General features: G+C 41.1%; 1 protein-coding gene across 1 annotated transcript; it reads right to left on the bottom strand.

Annotated features, from left to right (window-relative positions):
• Window positions 1–1,191: 1,191 nt before the first annotated feature.
• On the bottom strand, window positions 1,192–6,331 carry LOC141451961 (uncharacterized). Its single transcript, XM_074123777.1, has 4 exons — window positions 6,120–6,331; window positions 5,851–6,035; window positions 2,700–4,742; window positions 1,192–2,282 (listed from the first exon to the last, which is right to left on the bottom strand). The coding sequence occupies exons 1-4, from the start codon at window positions 6,329–6,331 to the stop codon at window positions 1,192–1,194; spliced, it is 3,531 nt and encodes a 1,176-aa protein (XP_073979878.1).
• Window positions 6,332–19,998: the final 13,667 nt, after the last annotated feature.

Raw genomic sequence — 19,998 nt, 5'->3', positions numbered from 1 at the left:
TTCTCATCTTCAGGTGTATTCTCCTTGGCCGCTGAGGAATTTGTAAGGAAAGCAAAACTAGCCTCGTTTAAAGTTAAAGAAATTCTTGTATCCTCTAAATCTGACGCTTGGGAGACTAAATGTGAGCTTTACAGAGCGATGGCCAGTTCAGTCTTGTTATATTCTTCAGAGATATGGGCTCCTTTATATAACGATAAAATAGAATCCGTTCCGTTGCAATATTTTAAATCAATTTTCAATTGGCCTCTTCATACTCCTAACTATATTGTGCGCCTGGAAACAGGATGTTTTCATGTCGAGGTGGAGGTTCTTAAAAGAATGATTAGCTGGTGGGCGAAGATTTTAAATATGAGTAATGAGCGACTCCCTAGAATATGTTTGGAAAAGTTAAAGTACTTGGATAATCTCTGCAACAATGACATAAGATTCAACTGGTTTTCGCAATTAAAAAATAAACTATTTACAATTGGTGCTAACTATGTTCTTAATATTTCAGACCCTAATTTAGTCCATCGCGAAATTTCAAACATAGTTGAAAAAATTAGAAACCACTAGGTATCCATAGATATAAATTCTGTTATGAATTCAAATTTCAGTCCATCCTACAGAAAAATAAGCAATTTAGGATTTGGAGAGCCTTATCTAAAATTTAGAACTAATATTTCAAAACAAAAAGTAATTAGCCAGATAAGAGTCGCCAAATTTAATTTCTGCAGACTGCTCTGTAAAGGAAAGCTCTATATATTTGATGGCGAACAACGTTGCAACCTTTGTGACGAACGCTCGCCGGATGATATTCGTCATTTCTTGCTCTCTTGTGCCCCACTCGCCATTATTAGAAATAGATTCCTCACTAGATACATAGATAGTGTATGAATAAATCACTGGTTCACTAGAAAAAAATGAAATTAGTTCTTTATTCTGCAATAAACCATGGCACACTGTGCTTCAGCCACTACCGTCCTGTTGGTAGCGCTGGTGTCGATGTGTCGACCATCACTTTATTATGTAACAAAATATACAAATCAAAATATATACACAATTCAAAATACATAATTCAATAGAGCCTGATGCATACAATTTATGACTTAACATCCACCCCCCTTGAAAGGCGAAAGTCTTTCAAAAAAAAAAAAAAACAAACAAAAAACTAACAATTTTCAAATTTTCATTGCTCTTCATTCAATGACATCATTCCTCTTCTTGATCAGGAAGTGGAAGCGGGTACAGTTTATTCACAGTCCTTGTAAACTGTTTACTGGAGCTTGTCTTAACTGTAGCTACACATACGACGCCATCCGAGCCAGTGTGTATCTGAACTACTCTTGCTAAAATCCATTGTTGTGGTTGTAAAGCAGGATTGTCTAAGAGAACAACGTCTCCTACTTGCACGTTCTTGTGTCGGTCTTTCCATTTGTATCTTTGCTGCAGCTGCATTAGAAATTCCGTTTTCCATCTTCTCCAGAAATGCTGGACGACAGATTGAACCATTTGCCAACGTTTGAGCCTGTTGACTGGTGTACTTGTGTGATCCGTTTCTGACGGCATTGCAAGCGAGTCACCAACTAGGAAGTGTGAAGGGGTTAGTGGGGAAAGGTCTTCAGGACAGGAAGAAAGATAAGTTAATGGGCGAGAATTTAAAATAGCTTCTATTTGAGTTAATACTGTGTTTAACTCTTCGAAATTTAATATTGAATTGCCTATAACTCTTTTAAGATGATACTTAACACTTTTAACTCCTGCTTCCCAAATTCCTCCAAAATGTGGCGAACGGGCGGGTATAAATTTCCATTCTATACCTTCTGAAGCCAATAATTCAGGAACTGATTGATTTATTTCTTTATTTTTAAATAACTTGTTTAGTTCTTTAGCAGCACCCACGAAGTTGGTGGCATTGTCCGAATATATTCTAGTACATACGCCTCTCCTAGACATAAATCTCCTTAAGGCAGCAAGGAAAGCATTCGTTGTGAGATCACTAACGACCTCTAAATGTATCGCACGAGTCGCAAAACATACGAAAACACAAATATAAGCCTTAGTTGTTTTAGTGGATTTTCGAACACCTGATTTGATAATAGGTCCAGCAAAATCTAGTCCGGTAATTGAGAATGGTCTGGATACGCTAACTCTATCTTTAGGTAAATGACCCATGATAACCGGTTTATTTTTCGGTTCAGCCTTAAAACAGATGACACCTTCTATACAGATTTGTTTTGCCATTATTTTGCCTTTAATTGGCCAATACATTTGTCTAATGGCTGTTAATAAACTTTGAGGTCCTGCATGTAAATAAATAATATGAAAATATCTAAATATTAATTTTGTAACATGATATGCGTATGGAAGTATAATAGCATTAACTTGATCTGCAGGGAGTGATGCATTTCTTAAACGCCCTCCTACTCTTAAGATACCGTTTTTATCCAGAAAGGGATTTAAATTATGAATTTTACTTTTTTTATTTAATTGATTTCCCTTTTCTAATGTCTTGATTTCAATGTAAAACACTTCTGCTTGTATTAATTGATATATTTTAAATTTTGCATTGTTATATTCACTTGTAGTTAAAAAATCGCAACTTCGATTTTCCTTTTCCACTTGAAGAGAATTTATGAACCTCAAAATATAAGCTACGATTCTGACTAATTTAACCCATGAAGAATAACGAGAAAGTAGTTCAAAGGTTTGCTTCTCACTGCAAGCGTTCATCAACGAATATTTAATTGGTTTTGCTTCTGGAATTTCCTCTATATTCTCATTGATTTTACTTGGTGGCCAATCTTTTTCATTTAATGCTAACCAATAGGGCCCATTAAACCACATAGAAAGGTTCATAAAGTGTCTAACATCTACTCCTCTAGAAGCAACATCTCTAGGATTGTCTTCGCTTCGCACATGTTTCCAATTCCAAATTAAGGTATTTTCTTGAATGAATGCTACCCTGTTGCTTACATATGTTTTCCACTGATATGGATTTCCTTTTAACCAAGCTAAGACTATGGATGAATCAGTCCAAAATCTACATTCTCTGCAGTTGACATTAAGTGCGTTTGCGACCTTCAACATTAGCCGTGTTAACAGTTGAGCACCATTTAGTTCTAGTTCAGGCAAAGTTCTTTTCTTTAATGGAGCGACTCTGGCCTTGGCACATAACAGATGAACAGTAATACTTGTCTCTGCAAATGAACGCAAATAAACACTTGCCGCATAAGCATTTTCACTTGCATCGCAAAATCCGTGTAATTCCATTTTATCAGAATATTTTGCACGACGTGGAATTTGAAATTCTTCAATTGCACTGAGCTGATTAAAAAACTTACACCATTTGACTACTAATTGATACGGAAGCTGATCGTCCCATTTTAAATTATTCATCCATAGCTGCTGAATAAATATTTTTCCTTTTATGACAACAGGTGTTAAAAAGCCTAATGGATCGAATATCTTGAACAACTCTGATAATATGGTTCGTCTTGAAATTACAAAGGAGTGTTGAAAAGGTTGTATTTTATATTCAAAAGTGTCTGAAAAGGGTTTCCATGCTAATCCCAAAGTTTTGATGCTCTCATTTGCTCCAATATCTACAATGTGATAAGGATCTTCTACTTTGGATGAAATTTTCTTTAAGATATCCTTTGAATTCGAGCACCACTTCCTTAAGGTAAAGCAACCAGAACTAAGAATACTAGTTACTTGCAATTGTATATTTTTTAAAGATTCGAAATCATCTGCACCTGTCATCAAATCATCCATGTAAAAATCTCTTTCAATCACCATTGATGCTGTAGGAAATTCAGCTTTATTTTCTTCTGCTAATTGTACCAGACATCTCGTGGCAACGAAACTGGCTGGTGTAGTGCCATAAGTTAAGGTCAATAAACGATAATGTTTGAGCTCTTGATTAGGCGATTCTCTCCATACAATTCTTTGAAACTCAACATGATGTCTTTTAATTAAAATTTGACGATACATTTTGGCTATATCAGCCGTCAAGACATATTTGTGCATCCTGAATCTTAGCATAATTGAGAACAGATCACTTTGAATGACTGGCCCCTTTAAAAGAATGGAATTCAATGAAATACCATCAGGAGGGCTAGTAGTGGCATCAAACACAACTCTTATGTGTGTAGTTGTACTTTCCTTAAAAACAGGATGATGAGGCACATAATATTTGCAGTTATTAACAGATTCGTTAGGTTTGATTTCTTCCATGTGCTCTAATTGCTCATATTCCCTCATGAAGTCGACATATTGTTTATGTATTTGAGGTTGAGAGTGGAACCTTTGCTCTAAATTGTGAAATCTTTTAACTGCATTATTTAAGTTGTCACTTAAACATTCAGGATCCTTTTTGAATGGTAATTCTACTATGAATCTACCATCACTACCTCTTTCAAAAGTTTGTTCGTATAAACTATTGCACAATTTTTCTTCTGGTGTTAATTTATGAACTTTGAATTCGTTTGTATCTATTTCCATTGAATTTGAAACAGTAGTAAAGAAACTATTAACAGGTGCGGAACTCCTTGAAGCAACTGTTCCAGAAGCAATCCAACCCAAAACAGTGTTTTGAAATATTAATGAGTAAGAAGTATCCTTGCAAACGATTTGCTCTGGTTTCAATAATTGAAAGAATATTTCCGCTCCCAGCAATATGTCTACGTTAGCGCTTTCAGAAAATGTAGGATCTGCCAAATCATCTTGTATGTGATACGGAATGCTAGACTGTTTAATATCTATATTTTGTGTTGGAATAAAATTAGTAATGTTAGGTAATACGTGTAAATTCAATGTTGTGGAAAATTTAGATTTTGCGGAATATATGTTCGTGTTTATATAATACGCTGTATGCGAATTATTTCCGTTAAGCCCTTTAATTGAGATGCAAGTTTTATGTTTTACTAATTTCAATTTATTACACAAGTTTTTTGTTATAAAACTTAACTGGGAACCGCTGTCCAAAATGGCTCGACAATTGAACACATTACCAAATTTATCATTAATATGGATAATAGCTGTTGATAAAAGAATTCTAGGAATATTATTAGAAAAGCTATATAAAGAAGTATTAATAGAAGAAACTTCCTTTGTCGGCGCGGTTAAGTCGGGCTTATTGGTAATCCCTCCAATACTAGCATTTGTTGATTTCTTATGAAGTAATGTGTTGTGTTTACCCTGGCATATTTTGCAATGGCCGCCTTTACAATCTTTCACTGTATGCCCTTTAGATAAACAATTGAAACATAATTTTAATTTTTGAATAGTTTCATTACGCTCCAACGACGTTTGTTTTAAAAATGCATCACAATTAAAAATATTGTGTTTTAGTACATAGAGGACAAACTTTACAGTCTTTGTTATTTTGGCTTATAAAACAATTTTGTTCCTTAACCTTTGGTTTATTATTACGGGATTTTTCTGAATTTATATGCAATGAGCTTGATTTACTTTTAGCCTCGTAACTTTCCAGAGAATTACATGTATTATTTAAAAACGTAAACATTTCTTTGAATGTCGGAACCTCTGTGCCTTTTAAAGAATTTTCCCATTGTTTTAAAGTTATTTTATCTAATTTACTGCTGACGATATGTATTAATAGACTATCCCATTTATCTGTGGGTTGATTAAGATTTTTTAAGGATCTTAATTGCTTTTTGATGCTATTTTGAAGGTTTCTAATGGCACCTGAATTTGAATATTCTAATTTTGGAATATTAAATATGGCGGATATGTGTGACTGAACAATAATGCGTTTATTGTTATATCTTTCTTGCAATAGCTCCCAAGCTACTTCATAATTATCATTTGTGACAGTAAGAGATTCAATTAAATCTGCCGCCTCACCTGTTAATGATCCTCTTAAATAATGGAATTTAGTGACCTCTGCAATGTCTTCTAGATTATGAACTAAGGTCTTAAATGAATCAAAAAATGGTTGCCAATTTTCATAGCTTCCATTGAATATGGGAAGATTAATCTTCGGAAGTTTTGCAAGTGCTAATTTATGATAAATTTGTTTATTTTTCTCACTATTTGCAACTTGTAACATACTAATTTTGTTTTTAAATTTGGATAAAGTATCATAATATTGTTTTTCAAAATCTACTCTGTACTTCTCATGTTCCGCAACCTCCTCATCACTGATAATATTCTCTATTTTGAACTGAATTTCTTCAAATTGATTTAAAATATCTGGCATAGCAGATTGTCTGGCTTCTAGTTGCCCCACATCATCTGCGTCAAACTCGTTGATAAAAGACAAAAGTCTTGTAACTTTACCTTTGACGGTACCTCTTTGCCTAATTAATATCTTAATATCATCCATAATTAAATGAGTTTAATATTATGAATATTCTCGCCTCGATTAACTTGATAAATGAAGGAAAAATGATACAGGTTATTGAAAATGATATGGAAAACAATTATGAAATTATGAAAAGAAGGATTGAAATGTGAATGACTCACCCAATGCAATAAATCTGATAATGATCCGGTTTGGATGACCAAAATATGTATGAATAAATCACTGGTTCACTAGAAAAAAATGAAATTAGTTCTTTACTCTGCAATAAACCATGACACACTGTGCTTCAGCCACTACCGTCCTGTTGGTAGCGCTGGTGTCGATGTGTCGACCATCACTTTATTATGTAACAAAATATACAAATCAAAATATATACACAATTCAAAATACATAATTCAATGCATAATTAATTCCTAATGCATACAATTTATGACTTAACAGATAGTAATGTAAGTTTGGATGAAAATGTTTCTAATTTACTGTTTATTGATAATGCGGACAAAATGGATAATGTTTATTTTTTTGTAATGTCAGGCCTATCTATTAAATTCTAAATTTTTTAATCCAAAAATTTTTTGTATTATCATTTTTTTTATTTTTTATTTTTTTTTTATTTTTACATAAGCAGAATGTCAATTGAATTTTATTATTTTAATTGAAATTTGAAAAAGATAAATTTATTACTATTATTATTTTATTTTGTTTTAAAGAGCATATAATATATTTTATTATATTATAAAGTTATATATTTATATATTTTTTTTTTATTTTGTATTTATTTTCAAGAAATGTATTCTGTTTTGTCACTCAACTCCATTTGTATGAGGAATTCCTCAAAACAAAATAAATAAATTATTATTATTATTATTATTATATTACAAACTAGGGCGTGTACTATCCTCAAAGCGATGCCCTCAAAATCACTTCAACAGAAGGATGTTTTAATTTATGCATTCCTCTATTATCGCTGCTGTAATGAAAAATGTACGCAATATCGAATTAAAGCCATCAATTGCTGGCTCAAGAATAATTTTGGTTCGAATGAGACGGAAATATTTTAGTATTGAAGTACGAATATGGTCACTGGCGAATGCAATGAATTGCACACAAACCTGAATGTTGGTCACTAGCGTGATATAAAATCTCGTAAACAATGAATGTAGAGAGAAAATGGCGGTTCATGGACGCTTTTTTTGAGTAGACGATCAGAATGCAAGATTTCTTGTTGATGACCAACAATAGTATTCGATTTCTTCAGGCTGCAGGTTACTATGTTTTATCATCATCATGGAAGTGTTATATTTGGAAGAGAAATGTCAGTTTGGCAATTCAATCGAGTGCAGTAGTAGAGGGAAAAAGGCGGTTCTGGGACGCTTTCTTTGAGGAGCTGATCAAAATGCAGGATTTCTTTTTGTTGACTAACAATAGTATTCGATTTATTGAAGCTGCAGGTTACTACGTTTTATCATCACCATGGAAGTGTTATATTTGGAAGAGAAATGTCAGATTGGCAATTCAATCGGGTACATAAAATTGCATTTCTATCACCAATATTCTTCTTCAAAACTAGCACCAGGCGACGAAATACACATTAGAGTACAACATCAAGATATTGCAAACAAAGTAGAGGGAAAATGGCAGTTCAGGGACGTTTTTTTTGAGGAGTCGATCAAAATGCAGGATTTCTTTATGTTGACCAACAATAGTATTCGATTTCTTCAGGCTGCAGGTTACTACGTTCTATAATCATCACGGAAGTGTTATATTTGGAAGAGAAATGTAGTTTGACAATTCAATCGAGTGCATAGAATTGCGTTTCTATCAGCCAATATCTTCTTCAAAAGTACTACCAGGCGACGAAATACACATTAGTGTACAACATTAGGATTTATATGCGCTACCTAGTCAAAGTTTGCACTTCTTGGAAGGCACGTTTTTAAGGAAGACCACTCTGCAATTCCTGTCTCCACCAATATGACCAATATAGCTTTTGCATTTCTATTTGATGAAACAAGATACGAACTAAGAGGAGTTAAAATAGATCAGGTAAAAAGCCCTGGAATAGCTTGTACACTTAAAGGGCTGGTTGCGCTTAAGGCAGGCTGATGTATATTACAAACTAGGGTTTGTGCTATCCTCAAAACGAAGCTCTCAAAATCACTTCAGCAGAAGGATGTTTTAATTTATGCATTCCTCTATTATCGCTGCTATAATGAAAAATATACGCAATATCGAATTAAAGCCATCAATTGCTAGCTCAACAATAAGTTTGGTTGGAATGAGACGGAAATATTTTTGCCTTGAAGTACGAATGTGGTCACTGGCGATCGCATTGAGTTGCACACGAATGTTGGTCACTGGCGAGATATAAAATCTCGTAAATCATGAATAAAGAGAGAAAATAGAGGTTCTTGGACGCTTTTTTTGAGGAGCCGATCAAAATGCTGGATTTTTTTTTGTTGGCCAACAATAGTATTCGATTTCTTCAGGCTGCCGGTTACTACGTTCTATAATCATCATGGAAGTGTTATATTTGGAAGAGAAATGTCATTAGAGGAAAAATGGCGGTTCTGGGACGCTTTTTTAGAGGAACTGATCAATGTGCAGGATTTCTTTTTGTTGACTAACAATAGTATTCGATTTCTTCTGGCTGCAGGTTACTACGTTATATCGTCATCATGGAAGTGTTATATTTGGAAGAGAAACGTCAGCTTGGCAATTCAATCGAGTGCAATAGTAAAGGGAAAATGGCAGTTCTGGGACGCTTTTTTTGAGGAGCCGATCAAAATGCAGGATATCTTTATGTTGACAAACAATAGTATTCGATTTCTTTAGGCTGCAGGTTACTACGTTCTATAATCATGATGGAAGTGTTATATTTGGAAGAGAAATGTCAGTTTGACAATTCAATCGAGTGCATATAATTGTATTTCTATCAGTTATTATTTTCTTCAAAACTAGTACTAGGCGACGAAATACACATTAGTGTACAACATCAAGATATATATACGCTACCTAGTCAAAGTTTGCTCTACTTGAAAGGCAAGTTTTTAAAAGAGAGACGGCTCTGCAGTTCCTGTCGCATCCAAATGACTATTAATGCTTTTCATTTCTATTTGATAATATATGCTACGAACTAGTGGAGTTCAAATAGATCGAGCAATAAACCATGGAATAGCTTGTACACTTAAAAGGCTGTTTGCGCTTAAGACAGTCTATCTGTATATTACAAACTAGGGCGTGTGCTATCCTCAAAGCGATGCCCTCAAAATCACTTCTGCAGAAGGATGTTTTAATTTATGCATTCCTCTATTATCGCTGCTGTAATGAAAAATGTACGCAATATCGAATTAAAGCCATCAATTGCTGCTCAACAATAAGTTTGGTTGGAATGAGACGGAAATCTTTTTACCTTGAAGTACAAATGTGGTCACTAGCGATCGCATTGAGTTGAACACAAACCTGAATGTTGGTCACTGGCGAGATATAAAATCTCGTAAACCATGAATGTAGAAAGAAAATGGCGGTTCATCGACGCTTTTTTTGAGTGGATGATCAGAATGCAGGATTTCCTGTTGTTGACCAACAATCGTATTCGGATTCTTCAGGCTGCAGGTTACTACGTTTTATCATCATCATGGAAGTGTTATATTTGGAAGAGAAATGTCAGTTTGGCAATTGAATCGAGTACATAAAATTGCATTTCAATCACCCATATTCTTCTTAAAATCTAGTACCAGGCGTCGAAATACACATTGGTGTACAACATCAAGATATTGCAAACAAAGTAGAGGGAAAATGGCGGTTCTGGGACGCTTTTTTTGAGGAGCCGATCAAAATGCAGGATATCTTTTTGTTGGCCAACAATAGTATTCGATTCTCTTCAGGCTGTAGGTTACTACGTTCTATAATCATCATGGAAGTGTTATATTTGGAAAATAAATGTCAGTAGAGAGAAAATGACGGTTCATGGACGGTTTTTTTGAGGAGCCGATCAAAATGCAGGATTTCTTTTTGTTGGCCAACAATAGTATTCGATTCTCTTCAGGCTGTAGGTTACTACGTTTGATGAATGCACCTGGGACGTTCCAAAGGTTAATGGATCAATTGCTCGCCCACATGATTGGGGAGGAATGTTTCATTTACCTGGACGATATTATCATCTTCTCGGCTAGTCTGGAGGAGCATTGTTCCCGAATGAGAAAGGTCCTGGAACGCTTGCGGGGTGCCAACTTGAAATTTCTTCTCTTCAGGCTGTAGGTTACTACGTTTGATGAATGCACCTGGGACGTTCCAAAGGTTAATGGATCAATTGCTCGCCCACATGATTGGGGAGGAATGTTTCATTTACCTGGACGATATTATCATCTTCTTGGCTAGTCTGGAGGAGCATTGTTCCCGAATGAGAAAGGTCCTGGAACGCTTGCGGGGTGCCAACTTGAAATTTTGGTTGGAAAAATGTCATTTCGCACAGCCAGAAGTAAAGTATCTGGGGCATTTATTTACAGCATCCGGCGTAAAGCCTGATCCTGTGAAGGTAGAGGCTATGAAAGGATATAAAATTCCTGGTATTTGTAAAGAGGTTAAGGGATTCCTGGGGCTGGCGGGATACTACCGCCGTTTTATTGCCAGCTTTTCGGACCTAGCGAAGCCCTTGACATCTTTGTTAAGAAAGGGAGTCACGTTTCGGTGGGGAATAGAGCAGCAGAAAGCCTTTGCAGTTCTTCGGGATACGTTATGCTCAGAAATGGTTTTGGTATATCCGGACTTTACACAGCCCTTCATACTTGCAGCAGATGCTTCTAGTGTGGCGTTAGGGGCAGTTTTGGCTCAGAGGAACAATGGCGCAGAAAGACCAATAGCCTATGCAAGTCGCCAGCTAAATAAAGCTGAGCAAAACTATTCAGCTACGGAGAGGGAAGTTCTAGCTGTTGTCTGGGCTACCGCACAATTTAGGTGTTATTTGTTGGGGAGACGGTTTACTCTGGTAACCGATCATGCGGCCCTGCAGTGGATGCTCCGAATCAAAGACCCTTCGGCGCGTTTGACTAAGTGGTCCCTAAGGTTGATGGAGTATGACTATGAAGTCATTCATCGACCAGGAAATAAGCACTTAAATGCAGATGCCCTCAGTCGAGCAGTCGGTAGAATTGAGGCCAAATCCAAATTTCCAAGCGAAAAAAAATTCTTGCAGGAACAGGAACAAGATGAGTGGTGCACCGAGGTTTCGCGTGGTAGTCAGGCGAAAGTGAATAAAGGACCGAATGGGCTATGGTATTGGTCCGCGGGACATACAGATTGTGAAAAGTGGAGAATAATGGTACCGGTATCACTTCGGTCCCATGTCCTTTACATGTGCCACGACACACCCTGGTCAGGCCATCCGGGAGCCAAACGAACAACCGCTCGAACCAAGAAATGGTTTTACTGGCCTGGCCTGGACAAAGATGTAGAGGTGTACGTTAAGGAGTGTCGACTCTGCAATGAACGGAAGACCCCAAAATGGGTTAGAAATACCGCTGGGACAGTCGTATGTAGCTGTGGAGGCATTCGAACAAGTGTCCCTAGATGTCGTAGGACCATTCCCAACCAGTAGAAATTGCTTCAAGTATCTCCTGACTTTCATCGACAATTTTACAAGATATGCCGAGGCCGTGCCGATGAGGACGCTGACGGCCGAGGAAATGGCACAAGCATTTGTGAAGGAGATAGTGCTTAGGCATGGCACTCCGAAGCGGCTGCTCACCGATCGAGGAGCAAATTTTACCTCAGAGTTATTCAAAGCCACCTGCAAACTCCTCTGTATTGACAAGATTCAGACTACAGCCTACCATCCTCAGTGCAATGGGATGATCGAACGATTCCACAGGACAGTGGTGGATCACATATCATTTTTTGTGCGTAGGGATGGTCGGGATTGGGACGCATGGATCCCTTTTGCTCTAATGGCGTACCGATCGACTACACATGCGTCCACGGGCTACAGTCCTCATTTCCTTTTGTATGGCAAGGAATGGCAACTTCCGTTGAGTTGCTCGCTCTCGCTAGCTAGCGTGCCTTCCGGGGTGGAAGAATATGTCCAGGCATTACAGCTGAAATTGACGGAGGCACATCAGGGGGCGCGGGAGGCAGCTATAAAGGCACGTGGGAAATGGACAGCTTCTTACAACCGAGGGAAGAAAGAGCGAGAATTTGCGGTGGGCCAACGCGAGTACATGCGCGAGTCTACGGTTCCACCCGGGCACGCCCGGAAATTTCGAAGGCCCTGGACCGGTCCGCATACAGTGGTGGCCCGGACTTCTCCGTGGAATTATCAACTATCCCTGAGCAAAGGGGGATTTGCGGTGGTTCATGCCAATCGGCTCAATGAAGCCTTTGGTAGGGAAGGAGACGAAGACTCTTCTGCAGAAAGTGCAAAAGTATGGGAGCTATTTACGAATGGTGCGGACCATTCGATGACGAGTAGCGAAGAAGACGGGAATGACGGGCCGACCGCAGAACAAATAAGATTCAGAAGCCAGTCCCAAACATACGCTGAAGCTCCTCAGACAACTGGCGACGAGCCACTGGGGGTTGAAGAACTGCAGGACTCCTCGGAGGAGGAGGAGGGTTGTAGGGATAGCACTTGGAGGCCTGATCCTGGGGAGACCACCGCCTGTTCGCCAAGGTTTCGGTCACCTTATGAACTTCGGGGTACATTCATTCCCGTCTACCCGTTCCTATTCAGTACTAGGGGTTCTTTAAGGTCCGTTCCTATCCTTTCGGATATACCAGACCCCCTGTGCAAGCACAAGGTCGTTTTACAAGAGAAGGATGTCACCACCACGGAGAGGCTGAAGTGCTAGGCCTCCCCATGGTAGAAGTGCCCACCCAGGCACTCCCCCGCTTGGCCTCCAAAGAGGCGGGTTGAGATCACGCTCAACCAGCGCATGGAGCTGACCACCGTCGACTCCACTCCCAGATCGTAGAGAAAGCAAACTCTACCTCAGCTCTGGTCAGCCGCGCCTCCTAGCGAAAGGCACTTCCATCTTATGATGGCTATATGTACTCTGGTTTCTATAGCGGTGTACTTCCGCTCAGCTCATGTCCTAGGACAGCGGAGCTAATGGTTAACGAACGGCCACTACGAATCCTACCGCAATTGCAAGCAATTGGGCTTGGTAGTCTGGTACAGCTTGCACCCGTAGTTCAGTACTTCGCTATTGAACTATAGTAGCGTGACTGATCGCACGCTCGATGGTCTTACTCACTTGCCATCTCCTGATTCCGACCCGTTGCCTGAGGGGTCGGGGAACAGTCACCCAGGGACCAAGTCCATGCCCGCAGGCACCTTGGGGGGAAAGGAAAGGATTGGATAAGGTAGGATTATGGAAAACCTCACTGTCCGCCTCCAACTATATACACTGCCCTACAACTATATACCTAACTATATACATATACCTATTTGCAAAAATATCTTAACCTAACTTAACCTAAACCTAAAACCTTAGCTTATACTCCCTCGATATCTACATCCATTCATACTTACATATATACAACCCTAATATACCCCGTAGAGCATCAACTGCTCCTTAGCCATTTCCCTCAAAAATGGCCACATTTCCTTTTTCGCCCATCCTCTACTTTCCATGGGCCACCCTAAACCTACCCTCTCCATTTCCCTCATTACCCTCACCCTCTCCCTATCCCCACAAACACACTCCAATACCTTGTGTTTGATGGTGTCCGTCCTTCCGCACAAACACCTGCCATCATCCCTCCTCCCAAACCTTTCCAAATATGCCCTTCCTGCCCCATGCTCGGTCACCATCTGTGTAATGTAATGGTCAAAAACCCACCACCTCCCCTCTAACCTTTCCTTAACATCGGGAATAAACTCCGCGACCGGTCGTCCCCTTGTCTCAACCTCCCACTTCCCTTGCCACTTATCCAAAATCTCCCTTCTTATTCTTAACTTCATCCCTTTCCGCCCTTCCACCTCCATTTCATCCCTATCTACGACTGTCCCTCTTAACTCTATTTCCACTCCCTTCCTAACGCAATATCCCAAGAACGCCTCCTCCATCCTATACTCCACGGGGAGCACACCTGCCACCACCGGTAAGGCCACCGTGGAGACCGTTCTGTATGCTCCCACCAACGACAGGAGCACTCGTCGCTGGCACCTCTCCAGCCTCTTCTTATCCCCACTAAGCAGCCTTGGCCAGACAAAACATGCACCAAACATCCACACTGATTCAACCACACATTTATACACTACCACCATCTCTCTAAACCCATACCCCCAATCACTCCCAGACAGTCTCCTCATTTTCTCCCACTTCCTTTCCACATTCTCACACATTCTCTCTACATGCAAACCCACTCTCAACCCTGGGGTCAACCAAACGCCCAGATATTTATACTCTCGTACCACTTTCACTCTCTCCCCACTCATAAATATCCGAGGTGGCCTCTCCTCATTCAATCGTCCTTTCAGCAACATTGCCGCTGTTTTCCTTTCGCACACTCCCAACTTCCGCTGCCCACACCATTCACTCACAAAAGCACAACACACCGTCCCCTTCCTCTCTATCCCCACTCTAGACTCAGCCTCTATCAACACACACAAATCGTCCATATACCCAAACCCTACCATACCCCTAGCTCTAAGTTCGCTCAAAACTTGGTTAAAAGCCATGCACCACAGGTACGGTCCTAACACCGATCCCTGTGGGCACCCCCTCTCAACTTTCTCCATCACTTCACACGTCCTGGCCCTCAAGATCACCGAACGTTCTGCGAGAAAACTCACCATAACCTTGTACAAATCCTTCGTGATGCCACACTCCAGCAATCTTAACTTCAGATGTGGCCACCACAGGTGATCGAAGGCCCCTCTAATATCAAAAAATAACCCCATCACGTACTTAGAGCTAGACCCATCCACTCTCCTTCCAACCTCCATTAACACATCATCCACTCCTCTTCCTTTCCGACATCCATACTGCCACTCATCCCATCCCCTCTCAATCACTCCCCACATCCTTTCCAAAATCACTCTCTCCCACACTTTTCCCAAACATGGCAACAAACACACTGGTCTGTACGAAGAAACCATCCCCGGATCCCTATCATCCCCCTTTCGCAACATCACCACTTCACCCTCCTTCCATCCCTTAGGAAATATTCCTTCATCCCAACACTCATTCAACACACTCACAATATCTTTCCCTATCACCTCCCATCCATACTTAATCATATCCACAGTCACCCTGTCTGGCCCAGGCGCTTTCCCCTTCTTAAACCTTTCTATTGCGTCATACACCTCCTCTTCGTCTATTGGCCCTAATTCTCCTTCAACAACCTCCCGTTCTCTCTCGGTTACCTTCTCCCTCACCTATTTCTGCCACTCCGTCTCCAATTCCCTGTCATCCCTCACCACCACCCCCTTCACCATTTCCTTAAGTATCTCCTCAATGTCGTTAACCATTCCCACCTCCGTCCGTAAAGCATGCCATAATCTCTTACCTTTATACTTCCCACTCTCCAACTTATAACCCAGACCCCACATTTTGTTAGCCTCCTCACTCAAAAATGTATGCCAACTCCTCTTTTTAACTTCCTTCAGCAATTTCTTATACCCCTTTAGTTCCCTTCTATATACCTCCAGTCCCCTTCTTCTTCCTTCCTCCTCCCTTTCCCCTTGAAAATTCCTCCTTAACCGGTAAACCTCCCTCTTTTTCTCTTCAATCTCCCTACTCCACCACCTCTGATTCCTTCCTCTTTTAACACCCTTCCCCACCCTCGAAGCGCCCCTTGCCGCTTCCACCATCCATCCCTGTAAATCTTTAATTTTCTCCTCTGTCCCAGCTCTCAACCCCCAACCACTCCTACCCCTGTCCACTCCCTCCTCTAAACACGAAACATATCTTTCCCAATCATTCCCTTTTAATTTTATTCTCCTATCCCTTCTACTTTCATTCCCTCGCCCCTCCAAGACACACAGGTTCAACCGGTGATCGGAGTTCACATCCACCTCCTTGACCTCCCATCTCTTAATGAGCCCGAGAATCCCCTGCCCCCCTACTGTCACATCTATATTTGTTCCCTCCCTTCCCCTTCTATAGGTTTTCAACCCCCCCTCCCTGTTCAGCACGTACAACCCATTCGCCCTCACAAACTCCGCCATCAACCTACCCCTCTCATCCTCCCTTCCACTAAACCACAATTCCGACTTCCCATTTACATCCACACCAATTAAAACTCTCTCCCTGCCGTCCTTCAAACTCCTTAACCCTCGTTCCACCCAGTCCAAATACCCCTCAATCGGGTCCCCGAACTGAAAGTACGCCGATATCATTATTACTCCTCTCCCCACTCCCTTCCCCACCACTTCCACCACCACACAATGGCTGTTGCACAAGCTGTCCACAGCCACCACATCCAATTCCTCCGAACATACCACCACCGCCGCCATAGGCACCCCCTGCCCCACCACCACCTTATTATTCACTCCAAAACCAGGAACCCCTCCTTTATCACTGTACGGCTCTTGAATCAACAACACATCCAGGCCCTCCTTTACAGCCACTCTCCTCAGCTCATCCGACGCCAGCCGGGAACGTCCCAAATTCATTTGGCCAATCCTTATTCCCCTCTTCTTAACAGCCATAATCTATTGATTTCAGCCAAGCCTTTCTTACCGCCTTAAAGACCAAACAGTCCTTGCTCCTGCTCCCATGCTCCTTACTTCCACAATTTACACACTTTCCCGCTTCCTCTTTACAGTCCTTTACAATGTGTCCTCCCCCTCCACATTTCAGACAGTGCACCATCCCTTTGCACCATTTGGCCATATGCCCAAACCCAAAGCATTTTAAGCATTGGGGCACCTCAGTGTAGTCCTCTAACCTACACGAAACCCACCCCACCCTCAGTCTACCTACCGAGATCAATTTCTTACGCACCTCCGTGCTGACCTCCATTATCATATTTTTTCTGTTCCCAAACCGCCTCACAGACCTCAACCTACACTCCTTCCCAAACTGTTCCTTATCCTTCCCACAAACCTCCCGAAGTTTTTCCTCCACCGTTTCTTCCTCCTGCTCAATGGGTATATCATAGATAATGACCCATGGTGCCTTCTTCTTAACTTCTTCCACCTTAAGCCCTTTCTCCTTTAACTGTTTATCTTCCTCCATTACCTTAATCTGTTCCCTCTCTCTTACCTCCACAAAAACACTCTCTTGGCCTTGCCTAAAACCTTGAATCTCCCAGCCCTTCACTACCGGATCTATCTCTCTAATTAATATCTTCTTTACCTCCCCACCCGGCACCTTCTTTCCACCGTCCTCTTTGACTATTCTCAACAGGTTCACTGACTTCTTTTCCCAAATTCTTCCTTGCACCTTCCAAGCGTAAGACCCCGTCTCCTCACCTTCCACTTCCATTGCCTCCCCTCTCTCCCCACTTCTTACCCCCTTCCTTTTAATCTCTTCAATCATTTCCTCTATTCTCCTCCCTCCTTCAGTTCTCTCCCTCTCCAATTCACCAATCTTCCCCACTGATTCGCACATAGTATCCACCTTATTCCCCATATGTTTAACTTCCTCTTTTACCTCCTCAATCCTTCCTTTCTCCCGCTGCCCTTCCATTTCCAACACCTTCGGAACATCTTTAACCCCCGCATGTACTTTATTTAATACACCGCACAAAACATCCAGTTTCTGAGTCACTTCCTCCACCTTCCTTACCTGTTCCTTCCTGCAAACTTCTATCTCCTTCTTCACCATTCTCTCCACGTCCTTCCACATCCCCTCCATCCTCGTTTCCATTTCTTGCGAAACCCCCACCCATGCCTCCAATTTCTGGTCCATTTTCTTCACGCAACCTTCCACTTTTTCCCCTACCTTCTCCGTGTCTTCGCACACCCTAGTGTATCGGTCAACAATCTTCTCTACTTTCCTCTCCATCCCAGTATACTCCGCTGCCATCTCCTTAATTATAAACATTAGTTTATCCACTTTTTTATTAGCGAATAACGCCGTCTTCTGACCTATATTTCTTCTGGCCGGATCAGCCCACTCCCGATAATGCTTCTCTTCCTCCACTGCCATTTCCAGCCAGTGTCTGATTTGGCCGTGCTCGACCCCTAGAGCCTCTAACAACAGTTCCGGGGGAGAATCCCCTCCCAGCCTCCTCCTCTTTGATCCCACCGGCGTGGACCAATTCCCTTCTCCTATCGCCTCCAACTCCGCCTGAAAAGGCGTTCCCTCCCCTTCCCCCTCCAACATCTCCCCCTCCCCCTTGCCCCTCTCGGCTCGAGGCAAACCCTCAGCCATACTCCCAACTTTCAAAATCCAAAAACTCAAAAAACTCTGCCCACCTGGTTTCCCTATCAACCAACCTAACCCCACAGCTCAAGTATCCCAAAGAATTTTCCCCCAACAAACCCCTTCCCTGCACCTCATTCTACCTAAACTCACCCCTTAAACCAAAAACAAAAAACAAAAAACCCCTCACAGAAATACTCCCCCTTATTCCCCTTAAGAGAAATCAAAAACCCCGCAAAAGACGACTAAAACCACGCTAAACCAACTGCCACTAAGAGAAAAAATTTTTCCCTTAAAAATTCTAAGTTATTTGGGGGCTACCAGTATGCAACCCGCACTATTACAATTCTTCTAAATCGTTCAAGCTCCTATCACAGCTAACTCCTGATCCTCTACCGACTTTCGGAGCTCAATTGCTCCTCTCCTGACCACCCGAGAATCTCGAGCGAGGGCTCCTTTCCTTCGTACTCCCCTCCTCTACAAACCCTAAGAGGAAAAACCCTTCCACCGCCAATCCCTCTCCCCTAAAACCGGAAGAACGGCCCAAAGCAGTCCACCGGCTGCAGATAAAGATTCCCCACTTCTCAACCCTTAGCTGCAGCACAATACTGTTGCTAAGGGCCCCACCAATACTACGACTACACCACACACACACCACAGACGTTAACGTACTACACAATTACGTCACACTTCACCTCCAATCACCCCTCGCACAAACTTTAAAAACCACTTAATTACGGCTTACCTGGGACGATTTCCTTCGGGTTTTCTGCCACTTTCCCCTCTTCTAACCCTACCACACACTTCTTCCACACACCGAACCAAAAAACTCCAACCAACGACCCCAAAAACACCCCCTTAAAAACCCTATTAAAACTAACCTACCAACTAACAAACTAAACTAACTAAAAACTACTCTTAAAAACTACCTATATATACAAAACTTTTCCCTAACAAACAGCACACTATACACTATACCTACACAAATTTTTACACCTCTACCTCACCTACCAACTTAGAAAAAACCTTCACAAAGAAGAGAGATAAAAACCACGATGTGCAGTCTACGAGAACAGACAGCGAAGTCGCGGGTACAGGAGAATACCCGCGAAGGGGTTCGCCAAATTCGGGGGTCAACACGCGGCCTCGCCATCGTAGATAAAATCTAACACCCAGGGAGCGCCACCCTCTAATTTTGGTTTAACGCTACCTTAACCGACAACATAGCTTAAGCAACTCTACTTTTGATTTGGGAAAAATAAATCAGTTTCATTTTTTTAGTTTTATCTAAAATAAAACAAGTATTATTATGTTCCTTTTATAATTATAGTAATAAGTTCTATGCTAAATATTTAAATAGGCAATTTCGTAATA

Source organism: Rhodnius prolixus, unplaced genomic scaffold, assembly GCF_049639745.1.
Source record: "Rhodnius prolixus isolate KJV_2025 unplaced genomic scaffold, Rpr scaffold_20, whole genome shotgun sequence".
Lineage (NCBI taxonomy): Eukaryota > Metazoa > Arthropoda > Insecta > Hemiptera > Reduviidae > Rhodnius > Rhodnius prolixus.
Note: the sequence above shows the minus strand (reverse complement) of the source record. Positions and strands in the feature narration are given on the sequence as shown.